Source organism: Anabrus simplex, chromosome X (assembly GCF_040414725.1).
Source record: "Anabrus simplex isolate iqAnaSimp1 chromosome X, ASM4041472v1, whole genome shotgun sequence".
NCBI classification, from domain to species: Eukaryota; Metazoa; Arthropoda; class Insecta; order Orthoptera; family Tettigoniidae; genus Anabrus; species Anabrus simplex.
Genome location: NC_090279.1, coordinates 161,241,973 through 161,263,348, shown reverse-complemented (window position 1 = coordinate 161,263,348; position 21,376 = coordinate 161,241,973). Strand labels below are relative to the sequence as shown.

The following is a 21,376-nucleotide window of genomic DNA, read 5'->3' as shown; positions in this document are numbered from 1 at the left end:
GATTCTACTGTCTGCTCTGTGTGCACAGCCAGAGATTTTAAGCATGCGATGCCACTGGCCTGAAGATGACCTCTATGGCAGGTTGGAACTAGAACCAATTGCTATTAAAATTTTAAAGTCTATCTTGGCTTTTTAGTATTGAATAGGTGGACCCTATCTTAATCTTGAAATATCTCTCTGCATTAATTCTCTGTAGATGTCTGTAAAAGGTCAACCTCTTTCTGACTGTGGTAGTCCTGGCACTTTGGAGTGTCTTTTAACTATAGAAGTAATTAGTGGGAATTAAAAGCAAGTCGAGCTGATATTTACCTGAATGTCACTGACTGCAAGACCCACCATGAGGTTCATGAGCACTATTGGGGCGAGCACCACAAACACGACAAAGATTATCCTGCTAGTGACCGGAAGACGAGTGTCCTGCATCAGGATATCGTCATAGTTGAACTCCCCCATCATCATGACTGTGGTCTTCACCAGTGCCCACCACGGATTACGAAAACCCTCCTGTTCATGGAACTGCACCGCGAAGCTGAATGCGAAGCCCACAACGAGACATACGAAGGCAAGCAGGACCTGAAATATGACCACATTTGTAATCTAATGTGTGAGGGTCTGGGATAAAATAAATCAATATGATATAGAAAGTGAGCCAGCAAGTATTAAAAATATACATCAGAGACAGAAAACTGGAAATAAAGAATCAGAAGAGAGCCCATTTATGTGAAGTTAGGGTTTGTTTCCTTAACGTTTATATTTTCCCCTTCAATCAGTCAATCAATCAATCATAATTGACCTGTATTTAGGACTATCATCCAGATGGCAGATTCCCTATCAGTTGTTTAGCTAGCCATCATCAAATCGGTGAAAATTTACAATCTTGTCCGTGTAATCAGCAGGCAACTTTTGGCTTAGTGTTGTTCTCCTTCGCACTGACAGATTGTGTCGCATGAACTCCTTAATCCACCCACGACTCGCCTTAAACTGAGTTATGTTATGTTTGCGCGCTACCTCCCGTCCCTTAATTTGTAACATTTCATATGATACACTGCAGCCATTGCTACGTATTTCATTGACGTACATAAACACATCTAGAAGGGTTTGTGCTTTTCAGCTTGTGTTTTAATTTCCGCCAGTCACGCACCAACTTTTCACTCACTGAAAATTTTCTTTCTGCATCTCTGTTACCGTGCTCTTCAGCGAAGGCAATTTCGCTTATCCTGAATCCTGATTATGCGATTAAATGTTTAAAGTCTGATTTTTGTATTGAAAATAAAGGATGCGACGTTTACGCGGTGGCGACTATTATGCCCGGAAATACGGTACGTTGATATAGGGATATAGTACATCTTGTACGTTATCTCTTTACATTTCATAGGAACTTCTCTGTTCCACACCAGGATCCTTACATTCTGGTAGAACGTATTTCCTACTTGTACTATTTTGCTGATCTCCTTATCCAACCTTGCATCTTGCATTATTTCACTTCCCAAATATTTGAAGTATTCAACCGCCTCAAGGTTTAGTCCCCTAATACAAATGAATGGCTTGTCATGACGTATTCACTTTCTGGCTGTCTGTGGTACCTCACATTAACTTGTTGCTATCCCTTCCTTCCATTATTGTAGCCTGGATGCAGTCATCTTAGGCAGACCCTCCATGGACGATAGACAGTGTCTGTCATGTGACCTCAGTGTGTGTGACTTGCAAAGAAGTGCAAAAAATATCACAAATACCCATCTGTGATTAAAAACTGTCAAAAACTAAATCTAAAACCCCTCTGGCAAAAGATGTAATATAATTCAGTTTTATTGTTTGTCCCGTTTCTCTACAGGGTCGGGTATGAAGTGAGATGAATCGTTATGGCAAGTTTTTAACACCGGATACCCTTCCTGACGTCAACCTCATCAAGGTAGTTAATGAGATGAAATGAATGATGTGGTATATGATAGTAGGAAGGGAGAGGGCGAAACCCACTGCCAGCACATAGCCTACTCCTGTTAAATAGCAATAAGCGGTCTGCTCAAGGCTTAACGTCCCCATCTGATGGATGAATCACCATCAACAGCGTCATATGCCCTCACTCCATATGAGCACTGCGGAGAGGTTTGGAATTTAATCTAGGCTTTTGGCACGCAATCTAGTGATTAAAATTGTATACCACCACCTCCCCTACCCTGCCAGCCAACATTCTCATGGTGAAAATTATTTCCACCCACTGGACTCAAGCCAGCTAACCATGGTATCAGACTGTTTAGACTTTAACACCTAAACGCTCATGGCCATCAGGCGGGCGTATACGGATGTAATTCAGTGATATGCAGAAATACAGTGTAACCTCGGATTGCGAGTAACTTGGTCTACGAGTGTTTTGCAAGACGAGCAAATATTTTAAATAAATTGTGACTTGATAAGCGAGTGAGGTTTCGCAATACGAGCGTCACGTGTACGTACGTTTCCACCTCCCCTGTGCCTTTGTTTTCCCCTCCCCCTGCCACTCTCTTTCCTGGGAAAGTCCCGCGCTGGACTTCAGTTGGTGTGCCTCGCTCGCATAGTCAACACCATACGAATGTACATGTTTTGTTTCTGTCATCTGTGATATAACTGTTCTGCAACGATGGGCCCTGTGAATGAAAAGAAGGCTAAAAAGGAATTCGGTCAGAAGAAGGAGATGATTTCATTGGATGAATCTGTTCAATGACAATGCAATGTCACATTTTCGTGAAATCCTCAAAAAGAGGCAAAAGCAACAGTCATTGGGCAGGTTCCTCGTTAAAGTTGCACGAAAAGAAAACACTTCCAATGAGCCAACCGATAGCAGCGATTCCATTAGTGAAACACAGTAACTCTTCTCATGTCATCTCTCGTCTCCCTCACACCAACAATGATTCTATTGTAAGGTAAAGTGCAGTTTAATTGTTTTACGTTATATTTTGTTTTAGAAATGTTATGCAAATAAATGTTTTTGTGTTGTGGACGAATCATCCGAGTTTCAATAGTTTCTTATGGGAAAATTTGGTTTGATATAGGAGCGATTTGGATTACGAGCATGTTGCCAGAACGAATTATGCTTGCAATCCAAGGTTCCACTGTATAGAAAAAGGAATACACAATAGGATAAACATTGAACTCACCTTAAGAACATTAAGGAGGACAGCCTGGAACATGAGGGCGTAATATCCCCAGGTGGGGAACCGACTGAGAAGCAGCATGAGTTCAGCCCAGGCAAGTAACACGGCTATGGAGGACATGTGCAGGATACTCTGTGGGATCTCCACGATCTCAATGTTGGGCTCAGTAACATTCACGGAAGGTATGGTGACGTGCCGAGGATGGACCTCTCCCTGTATGGCGACGGTGATGGCTAATGTTGCACTCACCAGGTGTAGCCAGGTCTCTACCTCTTGCAAGTAGTGCTTGGGCATCAGCAAGAGCTGACCCAGAGCGTAGGTGAGGACTCCTATCGACGTCACCATCAAGATGTACTGCGGATACTTGAGCTAAACAGAGAGGTTTGGTGAGCTTTATCAAACTAGCAACTACATCAAGTCCAGAGAAGGATGAAAAAACAGGGAAATGTTGAAAGTATGTAAGAAACCTAGCTTAGAACAGAGAATAATCATAAGAATTCAAAGGAACTTTGTACTCACGTATTGATAAGAGAAAGGAACAAACACATGATGAAATAAGTAATACCCTAGACTAGGGATGGTAAACCTATGATGCGTGCCACTAGATGACACGCGAACACAACTTCTATGACACGTCTGACAACATACTAACACATTTGAATGTTTTTTATCTTGTAATAAACAGGTTGGAAATCTAGCAACATAGCATATTTTAATATTATTTTAATATTATAGATAATAAATTTCATATTATTCCGTATTGAAGTGGAATATAATGTTAAACAAGGGTTAAAAGGTTTCCACCTGTTCAATACCCATATATTTTGAAACTAGTTTTGGTCTTGCTAGAGATCATCATCAGTCAAAATCATAAAATTAACACAAGACATGAATTATAATAGATAAAATTTATGAAATAAGAGTGTGTTGTTGACATTCGGTGCAAGACAAGTAAGGAATTGAATGATAAACACTCATCATGTTCACACTTGTTCTAGTGTAAGTTCTCAACATTTTCATCCAATTTGAAGAATGCACCTCCCAAAAGACCAGATCAAAGACTAATACTACCACTTGGATGAACTGATTCAGGAAGATTCTTCATCATCCCCTGAATGCAAGCTAACAGTTATGTAACCTGTATCACATGGCCAACTCTCTCAGTAAAATAACTGAAATAATTTTGTTTAACTGGATATGAGATATTCTAGTGGCCCAAGTACAATCACAGGAAGTAAAATTTAAAGTGATATTATTACCTGATGTTCATTAATATGCTCTTGCACGAACAAGCCCACATACGTGGAGAGAGTGATGACAAAGCTGAGTTGCAGCGCCACAAGGACAAGGAAGAAGGAACGGAGTTTGCTCCACTTCATACGGATGAAGATCTGTAGCAGTGGGTGCTGAAACAGTAGCCCTTCCTGGAGTGTGTTGCTCCCAGTCATGAGAGCACTGACAACGGCCATCTGCTGCTCCTGGCCATTGGGACACAAAGGAACAAAATCCAGGTGGATCTGAAATGTAAGAGTTGTTTTAGAACACACATCCTAATTGTGAAGACAGATACCGTAAAATAGGGTAAAACTGATCATGTTGGGTAAAACCAGTCATCGTCTCACATTTTTAAATTTTGTGCATTTCTGTGCTACATAAACTCACAGCAAAGCTCTCATTGATACACTGGTGGTGCACTCTCCAAGACCAACAATGCTGGAACAAGAAGTGGCCCCACTGTGCCTTTATTACTGGACTAACGATTCTACTTGAATTACTGAGGTTGGGAAAGAAACATAGTGCATGCTATTAACGATTTTGATTTATCATTACATATGATAAAAATCATCTTTGGTCCATATTGACAAATTACAATTAAAATATAGGATTTTTATCCACCTTATTCAATACACAATATTGTTAACTCTAAAACTGACTCGTTGGCTGAATGGTCAGCGTACTGGCCTTCGGTTCAGAGGGTCCCGGGTTCGATTCTTGGCCGGGTAGGGGATTTTAACCTTCATTGGTTAATTCCAATGGCCCAGGGGCTGGGTGTTTCTACTGTCCCCAACATCCCTGCAACTCACACACCACACATAACACTATCCTCCACCACAATAACACGCAGTTACCGACACTTGGCAGATGCTGCCCACCCTCATCGGAGGGTCTGCCTTACAAGGGCTGCACTCGGCTAGAAATAGCCACACAAAATTATTATTATACTCTAAAATTAACACATGAATAGTTTAAAGCATCAAAATATAAGAGATCATCCCACTGAGAGGACATAACTCTTAAAAGAAACTTTTCACACTATTGTCTTTATATTTTAATTGTTTTATAACATTTTTATGTACTGATGATGATCTAAAGGATCAAAACATGTCTATGCTGTAAACTATTCATGTGTTAATTGTAGAGTTAACAGCATTGTGTATTGAATAAGGTGGATAAAAATCCTGTATTTCAATTGTGATTTAGCAGTTAATCTTGATCTTGCCATTGATGCTTTCATGGCCCGTACTTATAGACATGATACTGTATAGGCTCTTGGGCTTAAGTCATGTCAAGAAAATAGGTGAAATTCTTTACGTTTCGCAGAAAACTTTCTTGTGGACAGTCGAGTTTTTCTTCTAATGATGCAAAGCACAGTTCTCTGCGAAACGTAAAGAATTTCACCTTATTTTCTTGACACAGCATAAGGCCAAGAGCCTATACAGTATCTAATCTTGATCTTATCTCATAGGTAGGACTATCATTGTGATATTACAACATAATTAATATTTTAAAGCAATTTTTTGCAGGAAGAGAAATTAAAATTCACAACTTGTTTCCAGTCATTCGACCGGATCAGGAATGGAATGAATGAAGCCCCATCTAGTGGCGAGGATAGGAATTGTGCCGGCTGCCGAGGCCTGTCGCATTCATCTGGGGCAATGATTACCGTAATGACTGACAGATGAAATGAAATGATATTGGAGAGTGTTGCTGGAATGGAAGCTGGCAGGGTAATCGTAGTACGAGGAAAAAAACCCGTTCTGTCTCCGCTTTGTCCAGCACAAATCTCACATGGAGTGACCGGGATTTGAACCACAGAACCCAGTGGTGAGAAGCCAGCGTGCTGTAGCCTGAGCCATGGACGCTCTTTCACAAGAGATAAAAGAATGAAAATGTAAACATTTTATTTTATAGGGTAAAATTGTAACACCTGTTGGAGGCATTGTCTATGATTTTTATATGTGGTGATTGTTCTTAGACGTGTTGTCTTGTTTTATTGACACAGAACTGTTCCTGTATGATGGAACTTGTCAATGATAGCTAATGTTGAAATGTTTATTGCAGTAAGTAACCATACAAAAAATAATAGTGGGTGCGTGTAAAACAATTATACAATTTAAAGGTTCCACCTAAGGCAAACCACTGCATGCCTCTAAGAAACTTCAAGAACTAATAAATTAAAAGGTACATGTTTCAGCCCTGTTGGATCTTCATCAGCCTTAAAAACAAATTATAAAGATAAAAACAATCATATGACAAGAGCTTTTGTAAAAAATCATTCTTGAAGTTCCTGTCATCCTGATTTTTAATAATTCCATCAAAACATAACCAAAAGCCACATAGAAAGAAAGACACTCATTCTGAAAATTATCACTGATAAGTCATCTTGATGAGTATGTGGTCATATTAAATGAGTCTGTTAAATCAGAGGGTTGCTTTCCCATGTTTTTCTTCTTTTCCTTGTGGTTTTTTTTTTTTTTTACTGCTAATGATTTTAACCTTTCTTATCTCTTTGAGCTGCTCCAACTGTTATTAAATTTGTTATAACCTTATTATTGTTACTATTATTATTTTAGTGTCTTCTCCATTACTGGAGGTTGGCTATAATCACAGTGAAGTCTGCATGATGTTCAGCTGTCCTCAACAGTCTACTTTAATCTAGTCCTGTCCAATCTCATAAGTTCCTCGGCCAAGAGCGTTTCCTTCAACCGCAACCTCTATGTCCATCAATGATCAATTTTAGTAGGTTGTACTTATCATTCCTCATAATATGTCCACAGTAGGTTGTCTTTCTTTTCTTGATTGTTCACACCAACATCCGTTCCCTCCTCATGCACCTGAGTATGACAGCATTGAAGATGTGATCAGTCCACAGTATCTGTAACATCCTTTGGAACACCCACATCTTGAAGAAGTTTATTCTCTTAATGATTTATACATTTCAGAGTGCATGTTTCAGCACCACACAGAAGCCCTGAATATATACGTAGCATCTGACCAAGTTGTGACATGTCTCCAAGCTGAGGGTTGTGTCACGTAGTAGATTCCTCATTTTCAGGCGAGCCATTTCTATTTGTACATGGATCTCTCAAACTGGATCTGAGTCTTCAGTAATCCAGCTACCAAGGTACTTAAACTTCCGCACTTGTTCAACTTGTTCCCCATAAATGTTCATAAGAATGTGCGTGTTACGAGTTCTAGGAATGACCATCACCTTTGTCTTCTCAGCGTTAAGTTTGAATTCAAGTTTACAGTGTCATCTGCGTACCTCAGATTGTTGATCAACCTACTGTTAACTTTTACTCCATCTTCTGCTTCCTGAAGAGCAGCAAGGGAGAGCTGCTTGGAGTACAGATTAAACAACGGGGGAGATAATACACATCCCTTCAGTATTCCCTGTTTGATCATGGTAGCGTGAGTCTTGGAGTTTCCAATTCTCACAGAAGCTTCTTGATGTTCATACAGCTCATTAATTAAACCCCATTAATTTTGATTATTCCTTGCTGTAAGAAATTATTTTTTGTAAATTTTACAAAAAGATGAAGATATTTTATTAATACTGTTTAGATCTTCTGACCTGTCATGAAAAGGGGATACAGTAGATGGTATTACTTGTGAGAAGAAAGAGAAAGTCTTACCTTGAAATCTCTGTCGTTGACAGATGCACTGTTTGTCATGACACAGTTGTCCATCAAGTCAGTGAAGAAATTGATGGACCGTGGCATGCTGCAGAGGATGGCATCCACTACAGAGACGTCAGTTGCTGTAACAGCTGACAGATCTCCACCATGTGATAAGAGGATCGCCAACACATCTCTGGCTCCACAGTAGGCTGCCTTGTGTAATGGGGTGCGTCCAATCTGTAGAGATGTGTTTAGCAACATTTTAAACTCTTGTTGTGTGAATATGAAGTTCTTAAGAACTATGATTCAGAAAACTAGGAGGGACAAAATAAGAATCCATGAGATATACTATCTTGTCCACCAAGTGAAAACCCTTAGTGAGATCTATGTTGAAGCCAGGCTGAAATGGTTTGGTCATCTCAAAAGAATGGACCCTACCGAGCTCGATAGCTGTAGTCGCTTAAGTGCGGCCAGTATCCAGTATTCGGGAGATAGTAGGTTCGAACCCCACTGTCGACAGCCCTGAAAATGGTTTTCCGTGGTTTCCCATTTTCACACCAGGCAAATGCTGGGGCTGTACCTTAATTAAGGCCACGGCCGCTTCCTTCCCACTCCTAGCCCTTCCCTTTCCCATCGTCGCCATAAGACCTATCTGTGTCGGTGCGACGTAAAGCAACTAGCAAAAAAAAAAAAAAAAGAATGGACCCACGAAAAGAACAGCTAGAGTGTGATTTGAGAACAAACTCGTAAGCAAAAGAAAAAGAGATTGGCCAAGGAAGAGACGGATTGATCAGATAAAAAATGAAATGGAGTGTGGCTTTTAGTGCCGGGAGTATCCAAGGATAAGTTCGGCTTGCCAGGTGCAGGTCTTTTGATTTGACTCCCGTAGGCGACCTGCATATCATGTTGAGAATGAAGTGATGATGAAGACGACACATACATCCAGCTCCCGTGCCAGCAAAATTAACCGATGACGGTTAAAATTCCCGATCCTGTCGGGAATCGAACCCAGTACCCCTGTGACAAAAAGCCAGCACGCTAACCATTTAGCCATGGAGCCGGACATTGATCAGATTAGAAATGATCTAGCTGAATGACGTCTGGATTTGCAGCAGGTTATGGAAGAAGACATCTACATGGACAGATGTAAATGGAGAGTGCTCATTCACTGCACACAGGAAACTGGAGCTGGTTCAAGATGACGATGAATATGCTCTGTGTAAAGCTCTGTTTCATTTTAAGTTAAAGTTAGCTTGACTAAGTACAGTTTATTTATTTATTTATTTAGCTTATGGCTAGAACACTGTGTACTAGTTTTATTTACATAAAAATATAAAAGAATTAATAAAGAAATAATTGAAGGAAAAAGTAAAAAGCACTAGACAATCACCCAAACTCGTGGTGAGTTCATAAATTTAAATCTAAATGATCCAACCACTTAATAGTCTCATTTGTAGCCCACATAAAATCTTCCAATGGCACCAAGTATGATCTCCTTGAACATTAATTGGTGATTGATGTGCTGGATGGTCTGCTTTACCTCACTGTGGTTGTACTCAGAGGAGGATCTCATACCCTACTTATGTGACAATGAGCCACACTGTCTGTGATTGGTGCGAACTCTATCGAGGTCAAGCCAGGTTTTTCTTGGGAGGTTATTGCCAGCTGGTGGATGCTGTACACTAAGTAAGGGAACTACCTACGTAAATTCTTAATGGCTGGCAACCAGGTATTACTTAATTGATAGCTAGTGTCCCTGTCCCTTCACTATAGTTATTTCATCTCGGTGTTTTCCAAATTCGTACGTTCCTCATCGCCAGATGTTTCATTCCAGGCTTGTGTCAATGTCATACACCTGTCAGTGTCATATGTTACGTACACATGTTATGTGAACCTCTTAGACTGATTCTGATGGTTCAGTCAGCTTCCGCTTTGAACACTAGACTGTGCCACGTCCAGGGTGCCATCTGGTGGTGAATGAATGTACCATTTCCACTTCTATTATAACGTCTAAATTTTTTAAAAAGTCATTGTTTAAGAAGCCTTTCTCGTGGACAGTCGAGATTTTCTTCTGAAGACGCAAAGCTCAGTTCTCTGCAAAACTTAAAGAATTTCACCTTATTTTCTTGACACGGCATAAGCCCAAAAGCTTATACAGTATCAGATTAGTTTGTTTTTGTCTTCTTGGAGGTGTATGTCACTCAGCACTGGCAACCAAAAAACATGGAGTAAATTTGATTGCGCCGCTAACAATGCACATTGTCTGGTTCAGGATTGTGTCATCATCTTAACATTGAGCTATTCAGCCAAACAGAAGAACAATACCCCCACCAAAGAACATACCAACCCCATTGCTACAATTGAAGAGTGTATGACAAGGCTCTCCATAAAAATCCTGCAATTTTTGAAATGATATTGTTCCTTGCCCCCAAAATTTAGCACTAAGTACAGTATTTCCCATTTATGACATGGAGGTAGCAGAATGAGATTACTGCCTCCGTGGGTAACGGTTGAATGTCTGATGTGTGATCAATGTTCGCTGATTTTTTTTTAAGGCAAGGAAAAAATCTTGGCACTCTATGTTATAGTTTGTGATATCTGAAGCTATTTCTTTTCAATTTCAACTCAGTTAATTTATAGCTGTTAGGTTCTTCAGTTTGCCAAACCTAATTATATCTAAAAAAATTTATAAACTATCTGGAAAATAAATAACTTAATTGAAATAGAATGACATGTTTCGTTCTTGAAAGAACATCATCAGGTTCTATCAAATCACACTCAAAAATATTTAGAAATATATAAACATTCATGTTTATTTCTATTGAAATCCTTAAAAACTTCAACTTTGGAACTTATCTTAAAGAAGTTCTCTCTTCTCTCCACGCTAGCAAGCAGTTGCAATACTGGTACTCTGTTGTTGGCATGATTCCAGCTGGCTAGTCAGGCCATTGACCTTCCACCATGCCATGCCACTTGCTGGGTTAGGTCAATAACACACTGAAACTTTCCTAATAAAGGGAGCACTAAAAATAAAATGCCTAAAGTAAACTACAGCATGTCATTGGCCTAGCCAGGACGGAGGACATAGCAGAAGGTCAACGGACTGACTAGCCAGCTGGAATCACGCCAACGAGTCGTTCTATTTTCATTACATTGTTTATTTTTCAGGTATAATACTGTTATCATATATATATATTTTTTTTTTTTTTCAGGTAGTTTATAAATGTATTTATTCAAAATTAGTTTCAGCACACTGAAGAACCTATCAGCTATAAAATAATTATAGTTGACGTGTTCAAGGACTCTGGGTTTGGTGGCTTATTCCACGTCCACTCAACAAAATAAACTGTGTGTTAAGAACTGTCATACTTCATTGGTTGATGGCAGGAAACTGGAACATTGAAATGAGGAGCAGGCTAACTACCTGGACGACACTGCTTCAAAAGGCTTGTAATCTGGCATCATCATCTGCCAGTTCTTGACTGAATGATCAATGAGGAGGTCTTTGGTTCAGACGGTCCTGAGGACACCTCTCTTGTATACACTCGTGTTCATTAACAACCGTCACAGAAACTAACTCGCTCTTCATCTTGCCTAGTACACCTTTTAACATTGCCTGCGGGTTTTGCGGTTTCTCATAACTACATAACCTTTGGTAGTGCTATTTGAGGATCCAACCAGCCTGTGGGCTGATTAGCTAACCCACAGACGGACAGACTAAAGGATAGCAGCTAACCATTTAGCCATGGAGCCAGACGATATTAAATTTACGCCCTTATCCCGAGGCAGTGCACCTTTATTTGATGTACGTCAGTGCGACGTAAAGCCCCTAGCAAAATATTTGATGTACCGCCCCAATGGAGGTGAGCTGACTGTACCAATTTAAACTCATACCAAACCTCCTGCCTTTCTTAAATTTTGGGAGTGCCAGGAATCAAACCCGGGCCTCCAAGGACAGCAGCTAATAATGCCATTACACTATGGTGATGGACATGGGATCCTTAGCCCATGACTGTATGATAACATCTGTGGCAAAACTTATGTACAGACCCAGTCACTGAAGTTTGTATCTAGATTATCAATCCAAAACATTTCTTTTAAAATCAACAGCAACAATTTACATGTTGCTTTAACTTAAATTGTTAACCCTCTCTACATACTCAGCTTTACCTTGTCAGGCAGGTTGACGGGTGCTCCCTTGTCCAGTAAGAGCCGGACCACCTCGGCACTGCCGCTGCCTGCAGCCTCGTGGAGAGGTGTGGTCTCCTGACCCGGATCAGCATCAGGTAGAGCGCCAGCATCCAGGAGGATGGAGGTGGCTCTCACAGAACGTAACATCGCCGCGTGATGCAGAGGGGTCATGTTCGTGTCAGGAATACAGTACATCACCTTGGCACCTGCTGACACCAGGAGCTCTACCACCTGAACAGATATCCAGAACACACTGCGGTCAGCTAGGTGATAAAACTATATGTGAAATACCCTGTTTTAATATTTTAAAAGATGCATCCTAGCTTTCTTATTAGTTGGCTTTATCACTTTGTATTGTAATGTGATAATAGAGGTATGTTTCTTTCTGGTTTTAATCTTGTTTGTGTGTCACAGATCATTTGTAGAATGTGTTTCTTATTTATTTAGAACATGCATGCAACAACTATCTTGAACATTGTCATTGAGACTAATGACCAGTTGAAAAAAAATAATGAATAAATATTGCCTTACATACTGTATATGGATAGCATATGGATAGATGACATAGTAATATGGGGAGAAGATGAAATGGAAGTATAACAACAAGTTATTATATGGAATCGGGAGATAGAGGAATATGGAATGAAAATACGAGGATCTAAAGATAAAAATTTCATTGTTCCGTATTGAAATTATTGATGTTAAAAATTAAATAACTGGAGGTTCAACCTATTCAATACTCAAAAGAAAGAAACGTAGCAATCACATTTCTATTTAAATGGGACCGGTTTCGACCTTAGTCTAGGTCATCATCAGCCATAAAAAACATGTAAAATGTTTAAGAATGTTGGAGGTCAGTTTTTCACTGTTAGGCACAAAGACACGACATCACATTCTGTTCTGCACAAAGTCACAACATTAACAATCATCCGAAAAGTAGTACCCGTCAGCGCCGCATGAAGCGCTGACGACTCGGGTAGCCGCTGGGCAAGTTCAGACCGCGTCAGTGGCTTGTCTGCCTGCTCTGTGCGAGGTTGCGTGACGCTAGCATTGCCTGTGTTGTGTCTGTGATAGTTTAAAATGTTTAAACAAATTGAGAACCCCGCCAGTTGTGAAGTGAGAGCCATGATTAAATTTCTCAATGCATGAAACGTTCGACCTTGCGATATTCATCGCCAATTAACGGAGGTGTATGGAGACAATGTGATGGACGAGTCGTCTGGTGTCGCAACTTCAATCTGGGGAGGGGGAACACACATGACGAGGAGCGTTCAGGGAGACCATCTGTCATTACAGACCAACTACTGAGCGCAGTGGACGAATGCATGAGGAACGATCGGCGCGTCACAATTGATGAACTCGGTGAACATTTTCCTAATGTGTCATGAACAATTGTTCATGAAATTGTCAAAGACCATCTGCATTATTCAAAAATCTGTGCAAGGTGGGTCCTTCGCATGCTTACAGAGGAGCACAAAACCAAGCCTATGGCTGCAGCACTGACGTTTCTGGGACGTTATTTCGATGAAGGAGACTCTTTCCTGACTCGCATCATTACTGGGGACAAAACATGGGTTTGTTATGCATCACCTGAGAGTAAACGGCAGTCAATGGAGTGGCATCATGTTCATTCACCAACCAAACCAAAAAAATTTAAGACAGTTCTGTCCACCAGGTAACCCATGGCAACCGTTTTCTGGGATCGCCAAGGTGTACTGCTCATTGATTTTATGGCCCGTGAAGACACAATTAATGCTAATGCGTATTGTGAAACATTAAAGAAATCACGGCGGACAATACAAAATCGACGGCGAGGTCTATTGTCTACAGGCGTCCTTCTCCTTCATGACAGTGCCAGGCCTCATGCAGCTGCGATAACACAACAACTTTTGCAGCAATTCAAGTGGGAAACCTTCGACCATCCCCCGTATAGCCCGGACTTTGCCCCTTCGGATTTTCTTCTCTTTACGAAGCTTAAAGACTTTCTGGCGGGAAAAAGATTTGACAGCGATGAAGAACTTTAAACGAGCCGTGACTACGTATCTCAATACGCTGGCGGCGGAGGACTATGACGCTGGAATACAAAAACTCGTCCCACGTTATGACAAATGCCTAAATTTGCTTGGAGATTATGTGGAGAAGTTTATGTGTGTATGTGTATATTTGTTAATATTTACTTCTGTGTCTTTATTGCGCAAACGGGTACCACTTTCCGGATGGCCTTCGTAAGTGTGGAAAAGTGATGATGAAAGGTAACAGAGAAGGAATAATGAAGTAAATGGAAGATAATTAGAAGAAGTGTTACCTGTTCATATTTCTCCACAGCTTCTCTGTCACTGGGAGACACGCCCGCTCCAGCAAGTAGCAGAGGCGTGAGTCCTCGTTCGTCCTGAGGGTCAACGTAGGCTCCAGCATCCAGCAGTAGCTGTACACACCTTGGGTGATTCCCTTTCACCGCTTGGTGCAGAGGAGTACGACCCCAGCACTCGGGAACCGGTAGCTGTTGAACATTCAGACATCCATCAGAAGGACATCAAGTACACTTACAAATACATATAGGACAGTCTGTCCTTGTCATTTTGTGTTGTCATGTTTATCCTTGCCTCCTTTTCTCCCTATTCCCACACTGACTTGTCATTGTGTTCGTATCTTTCAACACTGTGGAGAGGTTTAGAATTGAACCCAAGCTTTTGGCACACGGTGTAGCAATTAGGAAGTGTATACCATGCCCCTCTCTTACCCTGCGGGTTAACATTATGATGGTGATAATTTTTCAGACCATGAAGACTTGAAACCTTAATAATCATGTCTGCTAGGAATTAACACATTCGCTCCCATATCCAACCATGGTCAGATTAGGTTTCACGTGTGTAAAATACCGTATACCACCTGAGTCGGATTTGAATTCACGCCAACCTTTTACGTTCAAATGAATGTTAGATGACACAGCATATCAGTTTGCTGATAGATAACTAGCAGTGAACCTTTTACCACAGCTTGTGGTAATTTTCCACGTTGTGGGACGTGTGATGTAAATAATCATGTGGCAGTCCCGAGGTCTCTGAAGTGCGCGGTTGGAATTCAACTGGTGCTGAGTGATAAAAACGAATAGTTGTGGCGAGTAAAACAATCGTATTATATCATCTTGTGAAGGAAATCGTATTATATCATCTTGTGAAGGAAATCGTATTATATCATCTTGTGAAGGAGTGTACAAATGTTCAGATTTTTAGGGTTTGCAGTATAGGAGTGATACTGAGTAAAAGCTATATGTTACATAGTGAGTCAGGGTGGAGTCTAAAAATTGCTGGGCTGCATGATTAAGTACCTGTGGAGGGAACTGGGAGTGAATGTGTTAACAGAGCTATTTGACACTTAACTACCCATCCAATCAATCTATCAGTCGAACAGTCTTCATTGACGTGCATTTAGGGCTGATGTCCAGGTGGCAGATTCCTTATCAGTTATTTTCCTAGTCTCTTCTTAAATGATTTTAAAGAAGTTGGAAATTTATCAAATTATTCCAGTTCTTAATTCCTTTTCCTATAACTGAATATTTGCTCCAATTTGTCCTGTTCAGTTCCAACTGTATCTTCATATTAAGATATTTCCAATTTTTAAAAACTCCATCCCAGCTTATTAATCTACTAATATCATGCTACGCTAGCTCTCCATTGACAGTTCGGAGCATACCAAGCAGCTTAATCCCCATTCTTCTCAGCCCAAAGCATGCAACATTTTTATAATGCTACTCTTTTGTAGGAAATCACCCAGAACAAATTGTGCTGCTTTCCTTTGGATCTTTTCCAGTTGTCATATCAAGTAGTCCTAGTGTAGGTCCCATACATTGGGTCTTACCAGAGTGTTATATGCCATCTCCTTTATATTCTTACTCATCATCATCTATTCCCTTCATCCAGCTGTAGCCGGGTAGGGGCAAATTTAGTTCCTCTCCACTTTCTTTGCTCTTTCCACCACTCCTCCTCCAACACTGTGTCCCAATCCAGGTTTCTTTCTATAATACTGCATTGGATTGTGTCCTTCCATCTCAATCTTGGTCGTCCACGGCCTCTCCTTCCTTGCATTTGCATTTCCATCACCTTTTTTGGCATTCTTTCGTCACTTATTCGCTTTATGTGCCGAAACCTTCTTCTCTTTTCTATCATTCATTTTTTCCACTCCAATTTCTTCCCGGATTTTCTCATTCCTTATTTTGTCTCTTCTACTCTTCTGTATCATACTCCTCAAGAACTTCATTTCGGCTGCCCTCATTCGACTCTCATCCTTCTTTGTCATTGTCCAAGTTTCTGCTCTGTAAGTTGTTATGGGTATTTAATACATCTTGTATTATCCGCACACTTTATCTTGGTGCATTTACACCCTAGTGCTGAATCGGTCGACCTCGGGATCTTCGAGATTCGTACTGGCAACCTTTGAAACACAAACTATGAATCACTTAAGCATCGTCGTGCGACATCTGGCATACACTTTACGTACTAGTACTGTTGTTTACACAACAAAGCCAAAGTATAGAATTCATGCTAGGAACAAGATTCGCATCGAGAAATGTTTTATAATGTTATATAATGTGTATGTGACATAGTTGTTGGCTTAAGGTGATAACGGTTTAGAAATTTCATATCAATCGATCATATTCTCGATTCAATTCAGATTTCATTTTCATTCAGTTGGCAGCACCAGGCAGCACTATCGATACCGGGACAGCTCCCTCCTTACTCCTCACCCCCGTACACAAATGCACCAAGATAAAGTGTGCGGATAATACATAGTTTCCTTTGCTTCCATTGGCACATCTTTGTCCCATAACATGTTTCTTACACTATGATAGAAACAACTTCCCGCATGATTCCTCTTACTAATCTCAGCATCCAGTTGAGCATTCTCCATTAATTAACTCCCCAGGTATTTGAACGTCTCCACTACTTCCAGGGGCTTGTCTGCAAGTCTAATCTGACTTTTCCCTTCTTTCCCCCCTCTAGTCATAACAAGAGTTTTACACTTTTCTACACTTTTTTTCAATCCACTTTCTTCGATCTTCCCATTCACCACTCTTCTTGAACCTTCCTGTCGTCTTCTCCACATATCACAATATCATCTGAAAGTAACAACATGTTCATTTCTCTTTCTCCATATGCTGCTTTTGCTGTTTTCATGACGTCATCCATTACTATCGTAAACAGGATTGGTGATAGAACACTTCCTTGTCTCAGCCCACTAGTTATTTTGAACCGAATTGTCCAGCCAACTTGTGTTTGCATGCAACTACAACATTCCTTGTACATTGCCATGATGATTTTTATTAATCCCTATCCAATTCCTTTTTGCACCAGACTGTCCCAAACTTTAGTCCTGAGGACACTGTCATATGCCTTTTCAGTATGAATGAATGTCATCACCATATAATTCCCATACTCCCATTGCTTTTCCTTTAGTTGTCTCATAATGAAAATGGGCTCTATTGTTGACCTTCCACTTTTGAAACCAAACTGATTTTCCTGTATCTGATTCTCATCCCTCAACCTTATCCTACTTATCGTTACTAAACCCCTAAATACTCTCATAACCGTATGAAGAGTTCAGTAACCTTTATATACAACCTCGTTAATATGATCATTCATTATATTAATACCTGGGAACTTGCAGTGATCCCCATGAGGTACTATCACCCCATCAACACAGTAATTACAACTGACAGGTCGTTTCCTTATGGTGAAACCTACAGTCTGTCTTTTCATCCCATTTACTAACATATTATTGTTTGCTGTCCATCTCACAACATTGTTGAGGTCTTTTTCAGTCATGCACAATCCTGTAACTTATTTATTAGATTATTACTCTACACAGTATAACATTTTCACTCATATCATTTATGTACATAAGAAAATATCAAGTTCCAATAGTATTGACTTGTAGGGACCGCCACCCACCCTCAATCATTACAGGATCAAATAATGATTTGCCTACTCTAATACTCCAGAAGTTCTGCTTTCAATTTTGGGATAGAGAAGCTAACATTCTACCACTGATCTGTAAAGGGAATTAACATGTGTAACTCTTTGTATATGGCAGCTAACATTAAGCACTAGCTTCATGCTTTTGCCTCATCCAAATTGCACTAATGAAATAATTTATAACCCAAAACCTCCACAAGTGTACAGAGGCTGTAGATACTGAACTTCTTTAAAAACTCTCTACTCCCACTGTGATCTCTTAAACAACAGATGTTCTCAGAGCATGAACTTTACGGTGAAAACTGGGCCTGTCGAGTGGCTGGGAGAGCAGGCAGTTGTCCCCATAACATACACAGCCAATTCTTGTGCAGAACATGTTCAAGAAAATCAAACAATAGTACTTGTCCTTGCAAAATAGTCATCATCCTCCTGTCCCCTATCCAGCTCCTGCCAGGTTGGGGTATTTATGGCACTTCTCCATCTTCCTCTCTCCTTCCTCCATTCCTCTTCCACCATTTTGTCCTAGTTCAGGTTTCTTCTTTCTGCACTCCTCTTTATGGAATCAATCCACCTTGTTCTAGGTGGTAGTCTTTTCTCCTGCATCCTATTTACATGTCAAAACTATCTTACTTTACTCCTGTCAATTCTCTCATTTAGGTTTTCCATTCCAACCTCCTTTCTCACATTTTTGTTTCTCACTCTGTATTTCTTGTCTTTCCTATCACACTTCTTCTCTGGTTTGAATTCTACTCTCCCCCCTGCTTGTCATTGTCCAGGTCTCTGCCGCATAAGTCAATATGGGTGCATTTTCTACACCAGGCAAGTTGGTTGTGCTGTTAGGGCCGCACACCCGTGAGTTTGCATCCGGGAGATAGTGGGTTCGAACCCCACTGTCGGCAACCCTGAAGATGGTTTTCCATGGTTTCCCATTTTCACCCAAGGCTGTACCTTAAGGCCACGGTAGATTCCTTCCCACTCCTAAGCCTTTCCTATCCCATCGTCGCCACTAGATCTAGCTCTATCAGTGCGACGTAAAGCAAATTGTAAAAAAAAATAATAATTAAAAAACATTTTGTACACTAAGTCTTTACACTTCCTTGGTTGGTACTTCGTTATTCCAGACAAGGTTTCTTACACTCTGGTCGAATGCATTGCCCTATTGCACCCTCTTGCCAATTTCCATGTCCAGTCTTGTATTCTGCATTAATTCACTCCTTAGGTATTTGAAACTATCAACCATTTCAAGGCATTGACCACCAATTTTTGCAATGCCTTTCCCCTATCTTTCTCCTCTTGATATCGCCATGGTCTTACTTTTCTCTCTCAGCCGGGCTGAGTGTCTCAGACGGTTGAGGTGCTAGCCTTCTGGCCCCAACTTGGTAGGTTTGATCTTGGCTCAGTCCTGTGGTATTTGAAGTTGCTCAAATACATCAGCCTTGTGTCGGTAGATTTACGGGCACGTAAAAGAACTCCTGCGGGACTAAATTCTGGCACCTCGGCATCTCCGAAAACCATCAATAGTAGTTAGTAGGACGTAAATATAATAACATTATTAACAATTACTTTTCTCTGCACTGATGAAATGCCATACTTGTTGATTTTCTTGTTTAGTGCATCAAGTTGCTCTTGTACTTCTTTGCTGTTTGTTCCCCAGGACACAATATTGTCTGCAAATAGCAGTACTCTAATTATACAGCAGGGCCATATGGACATCAGATACAGTTGGGATGGGAACATCCAAAAGTAGCTGATGTGGTATTTAATTCCCCCTCCCCACACACTTTGATTACCCATTGACCTTGAGTGGACAGAGATGAACGTAGATCATATTTAAAAACCCTGATAAAATAAATAGTCACTGTGTGCAGGCATTTTGATTTAATCCCGTTTAAGCCATCCACGTGTCAATTTTGATGTTCCTCTTCATTCTACCAGATGGCAGAAAAACGAAACTCACAAACAGAACTATGTTTTTATGTAGCCCTTGTCCATGACTGTGAATTAATCCTTTATGAAATAAGATGAACTGCTACCAGTCTCAAGTTTCATTCACATGACGATGAAGCAAAGTCTAAAACACATAGTGGAGTAAATAATTTAATAAAATTTGCGACTGGTAACAGTTAATATTATTTCATAAAGAAACCAAACGATGTTGGGCACCCTGTGAGCAAGTTGTAATTACTTTTGTCAAGTAAACACTAAGTATGTCAACCAAAATCTTTTACCCACTGACGTAACACTTCATGGGATTATCGAATGACCTTCGGTCTGCCCTTCAAATTTCTGAATACTTCTGCTGGATTTGAACATGTAATCCTAGGATACACAGGCCAACACTCTACAACTGATTCATAGACAGAGGTAAAATTACTGATAAAGCTAAGATTTAAGTTATGCAGTGTAGTATACACACATAAAAGGAACAAGGAAATCATCTTCGTAGGTTTGGATTTGAAAAAAAGCTTATGATACAGCTAAGAGAACACATGTATGGGAATGTCTACTGAAAAGGAAGGTACCAAAATCATTAATTAACAGGATAAAAATGTTGTATCACGATAGTAAAAGCAGTGTACAAGTGGGGAGTGGTGACTGTGAAACATTTTATACAAAAGAAGGTCTCAAGCAAGGATGTTTATTGTTTATTCTATTGATGGATGAAATGATAAAACGTGTAAAATAGAGTATCAGTAGTGATGAAGTGAATGCTTTGTAGATGATGTGGTGAGAAAAGGAAGTACAATAGAGACTGGGCATTTGGAATAAAAATATGCAGGGGTTTGGAATGGCAATTAGTAAAAAGAAAACTGTAGTCATGCACTGTGGAAAAGAGAAAAAGAGAAGCCAAGTGAACATAGAAGGAGAACAGTTAGAGAATATAGAACAGTTTACATATCTAGGCAGCATCTTTAATGGAAGTAATGAAATCAACCCTGAAATTAATAACAGACTAAGTAAAGGTACAACATTTTATCATCAAGTCAGAGAGCTTTTATGGGATTTCAAAGTACCCAAGAGAACAAAATTAACATTATATAAACAGTGAAAAATGAAAAAAAAAAAAAAAAAAAACCTACAACCTGTTTTCCAGCCATTGACCGGGTCAGGGATGTAATGAATGAAGCAGATATAGGCTGTTAGTACGATGGGGTCGCCACTCCCAAAGTAATTTTATTAATGA

At 40.2% G+C, this 21,376-nt stretch overlaps 1 protein-coding gene across 1 annotated transcript in view; it reads right to left on the bottom strand.

Moving 5' to 3' along the window:
• The window catches only part of LOC136886741 (transient receptor potential channel pyrexia), a 35,004-nt gene that overhangs the window by 11,267 nt on the left and 2,361 nt on the right, over positions 1 to 21,376 (bottom strand). The window contains exons 2-7 of the mRNA XM_067159545.2: positions 14,526 to 14,720; positions 12,200 to 12,451; positions 8,045 to 8,266; positions 4,388 to 4,678; positions 3,132 to 3,497; positions 310 to 573 (exon numbers count right to left, since the gene is read on the bottom strand). Coding sequence (XP_067015646.2) covers positions 310 to 573; positions 3,132 to 3,497; positions 4,388 to 4,678; positions 8,045 to 8,266; positions 12,200 to 12,451; positions 14,526 to 14,720 — 1,590 coding nt within the window. The remainder of the gene's footprint in view (positions 1 to 309; positions 574 to 3,131; positions 3,498 to 4,387; positions 4,679 to 8,044; positions 8,267 to 12,199; positions 12,452 to 14,525; positions 14,721 to 21,376) is intronic.